Source organism: Taudactylus pleione, unplaced genomic scaffold (assembly GCF_031769625.1).
Source record: "Taudactylus pleione unplaced genomic scaffold, aTauple2 ptg000198l, whole genome shotgun sequence".
Classification (NCBI taxonomy): domain Eukaryota; kingdom Metazoa; phylum Chordata; class Amphibia; order Anura; family Myobatrachidae; genus Taudactylus; species Taudactylus pleione.
In genome coordinates, this window is record NW_028284600.1 from 9,587,960 (window position 1) to 9,601,154 (window position 13,195).

Below are 13,195 nucleotides of genomic sequence, written 5' to 3' on the forward strand. Positions count from 1 at the left end.
AACTGGTTATAATTGCTAATGTATCAAACACTATACACTACCCAAATCCTGTGTTGTCCTGTGGCATGGCCTAGTTGAGTACAGTTTTTTTTATTTAATATACAAACAGTGCATAAAACCACAAGGTATGTGACTTATGTGTTTCTTAAAATATACTTATTTTTGTTTTTTTGGGGGCCCAATTACAGTGTACGACATAAAGTACAGACTACTAATTTGTTGAAAACACTGGGAATATTGGTGATCATATGATGTTGCTGTGCCAAATTTTTTGAGGCTCTAATTTAAAAATTAGCTTGGTGTAAACGGTAAATGGTTATGTACCATTAAAGCCGACTGTGTCGACATTTTTGAACTTGAAATGTTCCCTAGATTAGACACCACAAAACATAACTCAAAATAATTACCTCGACATGCACCTATGCAAAAATGCCCATCACATAGTTTTAAACTCTTAACACATTTGTGCAGAGTGTAAGCATACCAAAAAAAAATATATATATTTTTTTTAAATAAGCAATGTCTACTTTGATACATTACAACATCTAAAAAACAAACAAAAAACAATTGTATCACATGATTACTAGTCAAATTTAACCTTTAGGAAAAAAAAAAGGCCAGGCTTCAAAATATTAGATACACTATCTAAAGAACAACACCAACACACATACATCCTATTTATATAAAGATAAATAGTAAAACATAAAAAAAGGTAAAGAACACATTACCGTAAATCCGTGCCTGGGAAGGGGAAGCCTGGTCATCCATAGGAGGAAGGGGGAAAGGGGAAAGGGTAAGGAAATCGGCTTCGGGAGTAGTGATTTGCGAGGAGGTTTCAAGGTCAGGAGGAGTTATTTGGGCTGAGTGGGCAGGGGAGGGAGGGTTACTTAGGGAGTATTGGGCCAGGGAGGGAGGGTTACTTGGGGAGTATGGGGCCAGGGAGGGAGGGTTACTTGGGGAGTATGGGGCCGGGGAGGGAAGGCTGAGTTGAATGGTTTGGGAAGGGGTGGGGTTAGGAGGGTTATTTGGTTGCGCATTGCGCCCACTTCTCCGTGCCATTCTCCATCTCCGCTGATGTACTAAGAAGTGAGAATTGTGTTTAGCATATTATTGTTTTAAGCATTTACATTGGAGACACCACAGAATTTGCAAACAACATTTTAAAAAAATAGGACCTGTGCATTCTATGTAAATATTACAAACTGACATTTAATGAAAGTACAGTTGCCCCAAACTGTACAATAGGTACAACATACATTACTGCTTGTTACATTTGTTGTAAAAAATAGTAAACATGGTTTAAAAATAATGACAACAAACCGCAAAAGCATACTTACGCCAACGTATTTGCGCCCTTCAGATTTGCTAACACCATGGGCGAACGCCGTCGGAGATCTGACTAGCGGCGCTCCAACTGCGCAATATTGCGCCTGAACCCCGCCGAACGAAGGCGCCGATGGAGCTCCACGTAGGCCTGCCTTTTCAGCCTATTAGAAATGGGGGGGGGTCCAAATTGCCCAGGCGCCTGTCCAGGACATCCACCAATATAGCCCGCTCTTTGTATGTAAATGCCGCGGCTCTCATGATGGCAATGGCAGATTTTACAGTAAACAAACAATATACATGGGTGACATGAAAAATGATTGGCTAAAATTTTAAACAAATTTACATATACTAACTTCGATTGGACAATGCATTATTCATGTGTCCAAAAATAAAAATCAATAATACCATATCTGATTGGCTCTAGCCCTTTATGTGCGATTGCAAAGTAAAAAGGGCAAATTAAACAAACTTACATTCATTATGTAATTTCTAACATGCATTTAGCAACAACAGAACATTAATCATCCAAAATCATGTTTAAAATTATTTTTTAATAAATGCATTACTAGTAAAACAACAGAACGAACTAAATGACATTTGAACAATAAAGTTTTTAGACAAATTGAAATGGGGGAAAAAAAAAAGACAGCGACACTTTAGATCACTAATTAAATAATTCACAACAAGCTATTAACAAGCTGATCAATAGACCATGGAAACATGACATGTGGGCATCAACACAACACATGTGGCCGCAACCATCAGAACAAAATTAACATACAGCGACTGACAACGACTGACTCGATCGTTAGCTTCTATCACTCGCTAGCTAGAGGAGGTGCATTGGTAACGAATGGGCGTCACATTGGGTGCGAGCGACCGCACGTGCAATTGTTTACATTTTGTTTTTCTCGGTCGCTGGGCGTACAACCGAGCGGCCGCTTGCGACCGACTCTGAATGAAGTCCTTAGTCCCCTTCACCACCAACTACAATGGACATGAGAATGAAATCTGTGAATCCCTACATAAACACTGGCACCTTCTCTTGATGGAGCCAATACTAAAAGAGGTATTCCCCCTGAAACCTAAAATCTTTTTTAGAAATGATGATCAGGACAATGGACCCAAAACAGTGCCAAAAAAAGTGGAAGGATATGCTGTTTCCAAACATTTCATCTTACAACATGGATCTAATCTGGAAGACTTGACATTCAAGGCTATAGAACAGGTCACCCTTGGCAAGAGAGGTGGTGACTTGGGCAAAAAACTTTTGAGAAGAGAAATGTTTTGGATTTTCGAACTCAAGACTATGGCTCCTAACGGTTTCAACGAGAGCTACTAGATAGCCCCTTCCTATGATGGTTGTGTTGAAGGGCATAAACTGCTAATTAAGATACCTACAGTCAGACTAGTATGTTAATGCCCAACCTCGTATGATCTTGGAAGGGAAGCATAACTGGGCCTGGTTAGTACTTGGATGGGAGACCTCCTGGGAATACCAGGTACTGTAGATATTATTGCAGGTATGCCTAAGGGCGCATCAGTAATTCTGGCTACCAAAGGGGCATAACATCAATAATAATACGAATGAGACATTGCTAAATTTGTGTGAACTGTGATTTATGATGAACTACTTCCAACTTAATACATTAGATAGAAGAAATTAATTTATCCCCTTCAGTTTCCCTTTCCCCTTCCAATTATTATTGCTGTTTATATCACATATCAACTGATGCACTATATGGGTTTATTAAGTAGTACTGTATATTTGAGATTCTGAATCCTTTAAATTAACAAAACTACTTATGATATGATTTAACTAATGATTGTCCTTTTAATTTAGTGATGCGCATAACAGAACAGCTGGTATTTTCATTATATAACACAGGGTGTAGTAGGTATTACCGCCGGATGCAAGTCCCAGCGGTTCAAATCCTGATAGCAGCAGCCCGGCAAGGGTGAAAATCCTGATCGTCCCTAAGGTAAGTATTGCTAACTTAATTCCTAATAACCTAACCCTAACCCTCCCTTAGGGGTGCCTAACCCTAACCTCCCCCCCAAGTGCCTAATCCTAATCCCCCCTCTAAGTGCCTAAGCCTAACCCCTCCTTCCTCGCAGCCTACACCTAAGTCTCCCGGGGGGGTGCCTAACCCTAACCACCCCCGGGAGTGCCTAACCCCCCCTTCCCCTAGCCTAAACCTAACCCTCCTGGGGGGGTGCTTTACTGGGAGCCCTAAACCTAACCCCCCCCCCGCGTGGCTGCCTGTGCCCGGCGTCTGGTTTACCTTCGTACAGTATGCTGGTCTTCCGGCATCTGGCTAATGAACATTAAACATGAACATCGAATGTTAGCTACATAGGAATCATGAATAATTGTGATCACTATTCTATTGTGATTGCAATTGCAACTGCGTATATGGCATTGTAAGCACTGCGTATGGTGGGTGTGTTTAAACTCAGTCATCATTCTGCTAATGATCGCACTTTTGTGCATACGCAATAGCGATCTGTACTGAATCAGGCCCTTAATCTACAAGTCTGACATACTTAGTGGAATCACTTCATTTCAGCTCCTCCTTCAGTTTCTCAAGTTGCTTTTCCAAAAGTCTTAGGGGAATTACCTGAATCAAGCTAGCAGTATCTGAACTCACTTCACAGGTGACTACTGCGAAGGATTTCAGCACTTTGCACAACACAGAAAGTATTTTCCACTAAGCATTCCCCCTCCTCTTCCTATGTCATAGTTCGCTGTGTAGCTTTGGATGGCTTTTTGCTGTTCCTTCATCCGCTGAAGCATATAAAGGGTTATACCTCTTGCTTCAGATGGTGGCAGGGCAAGTTCAACATTTCTTGCAGGTGCTGCAATTTTCTACATGCACCTGCTGAATGGCGAAAATGTACAGAAATGTTTTGGGTCACAGAGAGCATCTCCTGCACGGCCCTCTAATTTTTTTTTATTTTTGCAACACCAAGTTGATTGTGTAAGGAAAACATGGGACAAGTTGGAATTCACCCAGCTGCAATGCTCCCACAATATTGGTGGCATTGTCAGAAATGACAAATCCAGAAGAGAGTGCAAAAACGGGGTAAGCCATTTTGCAATGACTTCCCTGAGCCTTCCAAGAGGTTGTCAGCATTATACCTCTTAGTGAAACTGGTGATAGTAGCCTGCCTGTGAATGAGCTGCTGTTTCTTAGATGCTGCTGCTGTTGGTGACACTGATGGCAATACACCCACCAAGTGGGCTGTTACAGCCATGTAAACTTTAGTTTGCCCTGTTCTGCTTTTCCACATATCTGTGATTAAGTGAACTGTGGGTACAACGGCATTTTGGAGGATACTAATTAAGTCTGTTTTAACATCCCTGTATAGGCTGGGAATTGCTTTTCTAGTTGAATGGAATCTAGATGGGATTTGGCAGTGGGGACACAGGACCTCAATTAACTGTCTAAAACCCACTGTATTAATGGCGGATATTGGATGCACATCTAATACCAGCATTGATGTTATGTCAGTGATCTGCTGTGCAACTGGGTCACTGCTGTAATACTTGATACCCCTTGTATCAAGTATGTAGTTATCTGGTATGAATATCCACTCCCAGCAGCAGCAGCAGCAGGTGTAACACTCAAGGATTCTTCTAAGGAATCCTGGATAGGTGAGGACTCAGGTAACCTTACCAAATAGGATGCAGAACTACTTCTGATCATGATTAAGGATATTGTTGATGAAGGTGTTAGTGGTGGAGATGGAAGATGCTTGGATCTAGCAGAGAGAAGAGATCTAGCTGACATTGGACTGCTTGTTACTATTTTAGCCAAAGTTTCTGAATATGGCAAAAACTATTGATGAATGCACTGCAGATGACATAACAGGGAGGAGTTTCCTAGATTGTTAAGGTCCCTACCTCTACTTACTCTTGCTTTACAAATGCTACAGATGGCTTGACACTTGTTGTCTGAATTTGGGTAGAAATAGTTCCACACATAAGAGGTGGATTTTCTTTTGTCTTATGCCCAGGCATGACAATGGGACTTTTTCTAATCATGGTCAACAACAGTTTTCACTTGTGTCTGATTTACACAAAGAACATCCTCATCAACATCATCCTCATTATCAACATCCTCATCATCAACATCCTTATTAGTGTCAGCTACGCAAAAATCCTCTTCATCCTGGTGCATTTCCTCAGTAGGATCCTCAATTTTTATGTCGGCATGTTGACTTGTGCTGCTCATCCCCACATTTGCAGAGGGTGCACAAATGGTGGAATGAGGCTCCTCTTTAAGTACAGTACTGGAAAAGTCAGGTTCACAAATTGCACCCGCGGACACACTTAGACTCTCCTCAGGGATTTGTGATGTTTCTGGGCACACCGTTGTTTCCTGTGCCTTTGTGGTTTTCATTATTTTGACACCTCTTCTAGAGTGAGAAGGGCTTACATCATCATAATAAGAGGCAGAAGAACATGCCTCACTGACAGTTGCAGAACCACCACTCATAAATAAAGGCCAAGGCCTTAGTCTTTCCTTGCCACTTCATGTGGTGAATGGCATATTGCAAATCTATGTTTTTATGCAGCTAACTTAGATGTTTTTTTCTTTACCACTGTAAAATATTGGTTCTTTGGTTTTAGATGCCTCCACTTAAACCCTCTATGTCCTTGGGCATCGGTTTAGATGACATTGAAGGACTAGTATCGTCATGACTGGTGGCAGCAGCTTCATCAAAAGTCTTTGGTTGTTGCTTCTGCTCTTCTCTTCTAAACTGATCGTTATTCATTTTTAAATTCGCAGCTCAGCTCACACTGTGGTGATTCAAAAACACAAAAACACACAGAAAAGTACAAGTAACAATAGAACCAAATATATATTTTTTAAACTTTATTTTATACTGTACTTTTTTTTTCAACTGACAGTGCTTGGTACGCATTGATCATTGCTTGAACCCCTGTTTGTCAGATAGACTCCCTTTGATGACTGAAGGAGGGAGAAAGATACCTTTATGCTGACTACTTCCCCTGTGGAGTCACTGCTGCACCAGTTTGTGACAGGGCAGGGAGTGGTTGGACAACACAGCACGCCACTGGATGGAACAGTAGAACAACAAATATACATATTTTTTAATTTTAATTAACTTTTGTTTGCAAATGACACTGCAGGCGGTACCACCGGGATAGTCCGGGCCCCATATCAGCAGCACCCCCTGCACCTACGGTAGTTACGCCACTGGATATTAATACGTTACAGATTTCTCTATATACCTAAGGAAGTTATTGCTTGAAGTCTATATGATATACCATTGTATTTATTACCCTTATAACATACAGAAGGGATTAATCATCCACATTTATTTTCAACACATGTCTTGGGTTACATTAGAGACACAATGTGTCTTAATTTGTATGATTACACTAGATTTTAGTACCATTCTGTCCAGTGGCGGGCTGGGCCGGGGAGCAGGGTGCCATGTGCCCCCCGGGCCGCAGCGTCATGCGGGCCGCGGGCCGCTGCAGTCTGTGTCACTGTGACACAGACTGCACCGCGTGTGTAGCGTTGACCGGACGGAGTTGTTGTAAGCAGCAGCCAATGAGAATCTGTCAGACTCCCACTGCGGGAGCCGCTCCATCTTCCAGCTCCCGCAGTGGGCAATGGGAGAGACGTCATGATGTCATATGACGTCTCTCCCATAATGCAGAGCGGCCCGGCCCGGGAGGACAGACGGAGGAGCAGATGGCGGCGGCGGGAGCGGGGATTCAGGTAAGTGTTTTTTTTTATTTTGTTTTTTATATTATGTGTGTCTACTGGGGGGGGTCTGTCATCTACTGGGGGCACTACAAAGGGGGGGACTACTACTACTGGGGGCATTACAAGGGGGGTGGGGGACTACAACTTCTGGGGGCACTACAAGGGGGGGACTACTACTACTGAGGGCACTACAAGTGGGGACTACTACTGGGGGCACTACAAGGGGGGTGGGGGACTAAAACTACTGGGGACACAACACGGGGGGGACTACTACTACTGGGGGCACTACAAGGGGGAGGGGACTACTACTACTGGGGACTACTACTACTGGGGGCACTATAAGGGGACTACTGCTACTACTACTAGGGGCACTACAAAGGGGGTGGGGGACTACTACTACTGGGGACTACTACTACTGGGGACACTACAAGGGGGGTGGGTGGACTACTACTACAGGGGGCACTACAAGGGGGAGGGGACTACTACTACTGGGGACTACTACTACTGGGGGCACTATAAGGGGACTACTACTACTACTACTGGGGGCACTACAAGGGGGGTGGGGGACTACTACTACTGGGGACTACTACTACTACTGGGGACACAACAAGGGGGGAGACTACTACTACTGAGGACACTACAAGGGGGGGACTACTACTGGGGGCACTACAGGGGGGACTACTACTACTGGGGGCACTACAAGGGGGGGACTACTAATTGGGCACTACAAAGGGACTACTACTACTGGGGGCACTGCAAAGGGGAGGACTACTACTACTGGGGGCACTACAAAGGGGGGGGACTACTACTACTGGGGGCACTACAAGGGGGGGACTACTACTGGGGGCACTACTGGAGGCCTGCATAAGGGTGTTCTCTCCTGTGGCACACGGGGGCACTGCATATGGGCACTACGACAGGGGGCTGCCCTAATCTTTATTTTTACCTTACATTAATCCCATATGGACCCGCCTCCTCCCTGGAACCCTTGAGGGGGGGGCGCCGTAGCACGCATATTCTTCGGACACCCTGGCTACACGCTACTCCTCTGCCAGGGCCGCCTGCATGCATTTGCCCCCCAGGCTAAAAGTTGCCAGCCAGCCCCTGATTCTGTCACTGTTTATTCTCCAGAGATTATCTAATACGTGATGAATAATTCTGTTTTTATGTTGAACTGCAGTTCATTTATTTACATGTGTAATGAAATTATATGATATAATATTCAACAGCATTGGGATCTGTGTATTGATACTCGCATAGACACCTTTCTCTATACTTAGATTTCTTTATAACTATTTTTCCTGTCTTATATATCTTAATCATTCTTTTCATGATGTATCTGTGCATTTGAGGTTGATATTAGAATATTTTTGGTAAAGAGTACAAACAAGAAGCCTGAAATTTTTAAAAAGACATAAGGCCGATTAGGCCTTAGGATGATAAACAAAACGCTATTGGGATTGTTAACATTTGCAATTTGATTAGCATTGTTTTAATGTTTGGGTAACTATAACGTAGTAGTTTAGATTCATGGAAATGAGTGTTTTAAGCTTATGGAGTCTCTCTAGCATGGCTTGATGTTAGTCAATAGGATGCTTAGGTGGAGGTGGCTAACAGAGATGATATACAGTATGTGATGTTTGGAGGACCTCACTTTCTCTTTGATCCTGGAGCAGTAGGTTTTTCCCACCCCTCCTATTGGTAGCTGGTTCTGTTGTTGGTTTTGATTGTCGATGTGAGTGGTTCTTTTATGTGTGGAAAGCATCATTGTCATGCATGTGGCACAGTAGGTGATTGTGGAATAATAACTTGGGTAGACAAGTGTCAAAATCCAAGAGGAAGGGCCTAGCGAGTGGAAGTTGTACTGGCACTAAGTCTGGCTGTGGCTTGTGTCTGGTGGTCACTTATCAGTGCAGCTGACCAATGTATGCTTGTGTTGCCACCCTGCAGCCCCTTTTTCTAATTAATTTCAAATAAATTGTGACAATTTTTTTTGCCAGATACAAGTCTTTGTGTGTTCACTAGTAGGTTTAGAAAAAATTTTTAAGGATAAGATACAGTGACGTAACTAAGGCAAGGCACATGCCTTGGGCACCTTTGCAGGCCCAGCATAGCAGGGGGGCACAGCTCTATAGAAAAAATGTCGATCTTACCCGCTTCATCACCTATGTAGCTTCCTGCTCTGTGAGTCCCGACATCTCCTCTCTGCATCTGATCACATCTCCTTCCCTTCAAGCATATTCACATTTCAAAATACATTCATAGTTGGGACTCAAACCTGTCACCTTATGCTTGCAGTCAGACAGCTTAACAATAGAGCCATCTGCTATTACAAGGGAAACCTGTGAATTCAAACTCTATTAAGCTACTTCACATTCTATTTAATTTAAAATACCGTCATACCTAGGATTTGAACTTAGGCCCTGATTCAGAGCCGGACGCTCTGACAGAGCGCTCGCTCTGAATCAGGGCCTTCCCTCCTACTGTTTGGAGCGGCCTCCTGGCCGCTCGCATAGCTGTGGGTGACCACCCACAGCTATAGCGAGCGGCCAAAATGATGGTCGCGATGGTCAAGACCATCGCGACCATCGGGCTTGCGACAAGACCCTTGCGGTAGGGTCTCGCTGCCGCAAGCCCTGGAGTGCTTTTGGCTCTATCAGAGCCAAAAGCACTCCCGCTGACATCACTAGTGATGTCAGTGGGGCCGGCTCCAGACGGTAGGCGCTCCCATGGGAATGCCTCCATCTGGGCAGCCACGGCCCCGGCACGCCCACCAAAGGGGGCGTGCTGTCAATCACCATCGACAGCACGCCCCCTTTGGTGCAAGACCCATAATGACAGCTTGGCCATCGTTATTCGGGTCTCGCGCATGCGCACTTGGGCAACATTGACCTGCTTGCAAGCGCTCAGAGCTCGCGAGCGGGTCTGAATTAGGCCCTTATACTTTGCACTTAGTCACCTTACCAATGCAGCCATGTGCTACTGCAGTGAAAGTCTGTGAATTTTAACTATATGAAGCTACTTCATCTTCTCCTGCATTTATAATACCTGGGATTCAAACCTATCACCCCACACTTTTGTAGTTAGACACTTTACCAATAGAGCCATTTACTCCTGCAGTAAAAATGTGTGAATGCTGACTATATGAGGGCACAAATTTACAGTTTGCAGGGGGGAGCCGAACCCCCTAACCCTGGTAACAGAAATACAGTCAAATGGTGTCCTCATGTTTGGTGACCGGTAGCCATATTCTTATAGTCTCCCAGTCCCAGAACAAAGGAGGCAGGGCCACAGGGGCTTTACCTGTCATTTAATCATAGACATGCTTGACACAGGCGGGGCCAGGAAATGTGTTCTGTATATAATATTATTATATAGGGGGAAGGGGACTATACAGTGATATATAAGGGGGAATAACACATCTCCCAGCACACACTATTTGATATTATTATTATTATATAGGGGGGATGGTACTGTGATATATGAGGGGGAATAATACAGCTCCCAGCATACACTGATATGTGCTGTTATTATATAGAGGGAAGGGACCATACAGTGCCACAGCCTCACTATTGCACTGCCAAGCAAGGCCCATGGTGCTCGCAGCATGACTGCAGCTCCCACCTTGCTGAGAAATGAAGTCATGTTCCCTGTCCTACCGGAAAGAAGAGCCCCAGTGCCTACCTGTGCTACTCATCCAGATATGAGGCAGAGGTGAGTGCAGCTGGCAGTTACTAGGGGAGGGGGGAAACAGAGTGAAATAAGGGAGGGGGGAACATAGAGAGACACAAAATGAGGAAGGGGGCACTAACAGACACAGAATATTGATACAGAGTGAAGGGAGGGGAAGCCTTAGCGATGCAGAGAGAAGGGGGGAGACTGAGAAACACAGAGTGAAGGAGATGCAGGCAGAATCTGATGATATGGCAAAGAGACACAGGGGGAGATGATGGTGTGGCTGAGAGATAATGCAGGGGGAGATGGTGTGGCTGAGAGACACAGGAGGGAGATGATGGTGTGGCTGAGAGATGACGCATGGAGGAGATGATGGTGTGGCTATGAGATGATGCAGGGAGATGATGGTGTGGCTGAGAGACGCAGGGGGGAGATTATGGTGTAGCTGAGAGACACAGGGGTGAGATGGTGTGGCTGACAGATGACGCAGGGGGAGTTGATAGTGTGGCTGAGAGACACAGGGGGAGATGATGGTGTGGCTGCAAGATGATGCATGGAGATGATGGTGTGGCTGTGAGATGCAGGGGGAGATGATGGTGTGGCTGTGAGATGCAGGGGGAGATGATGGTATGGCTGTGAGATGCAGGGGGAGATGATGGTGTGGCTGAGAGACACAGGGGGGAGATTATGGTGTGGCTGAGAGATGCAGAGGGGAGAGGGTGTGGCTGAGAGATACAGGGAGGAGATGATTGTGTGGCTGAGAGATGCACGTGGCAGGAAGTGACACAGGGGACACAAGTCTTGTTGATCCACTGTTGTTTAATGATGACCACTATATATGCATATGGAATGGAAAGGAATGTTCCCAGTGATGATAAACGGTGACGTGCCATGTTGACACCCCCCCATTTTTCAGTGGCATGTGGCCAAACCCTTTTTAGGCGCACATGCACCTTCTGGGCACACACAGTTAGGGAGCGCCACTTTTCATCCTGCCCTGGGCGTCAAAGACCCTAGCTACGCTTCTGGCAAGATATTATTGCATAGAATAATAATTGTCTACCAATAGATGGATTCATTCACCATTACTGTTTGTGCCTACAATTTAATTTATATTACAGTAGAATGTATTAATTATTTCACAGAATTATTAAGTAATTGTCTCTCATTAATGATTGTCAGTGAAGGAACTAGTAAAACAGACACACGTGGTTGGTTATATTTTATTGATGTAGTATATTGTCACGTAACAGTATTCATATACAGTATGTTACTGTACAGTGTTCAGATACACTTCTCAGTCACAGTACTCATAATATAGGGATGCAGCTTATTCCGTCCTTATCTTGAATTTCTCGTATTACCTGCAAATCAACATAAAATCAGAGAGGAACATTTATTTTTAGAAATGTTGTCAGACTAATCAAATGGCAAATGACTGTAAGTGATACAGTATAAAGAGAAAGATAGTTGGCATAGCACTGTATATAATATATAACAGCCGCAATTAATATTATAATCGCACTTATTACAACAGTTACTGTTCTGCATTGTGCACAGTGATTGAATTGCATGCAGTTTGTATTCTCCTGCATCCAGAGCTGCGTGCATTTACAGGATGCGGCTGCCCTGCCCCTATCCAGCCACCTGTGAAAGTTTCCAGACTTACTATCAGTGTGCATTTGCACCAGACCTTTCCTTGATGCAAGAGATACTTTTGCATATGCGTGTCTTATGTACAGCGTGTCTTATGTACAGCGTGTCTTATGTACAGCGTGTCTTATGTTAACAATGGGCCTGATTCACTACAGAATGCAACTATGAATGCAATAGCGATTATGCACGCAGTTCAACTGCGACAGTATGCAAATTAATTGCGATCGCAAAGCTGCACTACACAAGGACGGCCACTTTACCTTACACACATCTGTAATGTTTAGCGAGACTGCAAAATCATCGGTACAATCGAGTACCATCGCAGCCTCACGCACACTTACACAAACCCTGACCTTACTCAGACATTGCCAACAGCCACACACGCTATGAGACCTCACACTGCGTAGGGCATCGCAGTGGATAATTTATTCACGCCCCTGCAACGACGTTCAAACGCACTGGCATGCCTGTGTTTCCCCAACCCCCCCCCCTATTACCACCCACAAACCGCACTTCCTATCAATCACTCTGCAATGGGTCTGCATAGTCACTGCGATCGCAGACCCGATCGCAGTGGCTAGTTTGCGCACTGCAATCCATGTGCATGCACAGTACGCAACAATTGGCCATGCTTGCGTTTTAGCAACTGCGTTCCTTGCTGAATCAGGCCTAATGTCAACAGTCATATCGACTACATAATGTTAACAGGTAATCCATGTTGACAGAGAACATGTCAGTGTGTTCATAATGTCGACAAGCATCACTTCGTATTGGAACATGTTGACACTGAC

At 44.5% G+C, this 13,195-nt stretch overlaps 1 protein-coding gene and 1 pseudogene across 1 annotated transcript in view; one reads left to right on the forward strand and one right to left on the reverse strand.

The window, feature by feature from the left end:
• The first annotated feature begins 2,721 nt into the window (after window positions 1-2,721).
• On the forward strand, window positions 2,722-2,840 carry LOC148518850 (5S ribosomal RNA; annotated as a pseudogene).
• A 9,228-nt stretch (window positions 2,841-12,068) lies between these two features.
• The window catches only part of LOC148518851 (alpha-2-macroglobulin-like), a 239,391-nt gene continuing 238,264 nt past the window's right edge, over window positions 12,069-13,195 (reverse strand). The window contains exon 35 of the mRNA XM_088476973.1: window positions 12,069-12,112. Within this exon, the coding sequence (XP_088333099.1) occupies window positions 12,090-12,112 (23 nt within the window). The 3' untranslated portion in view covers window positions 12,069-12,089. The remainder of the gene's footprint in view (window positions 12,113-13,195) is intronic.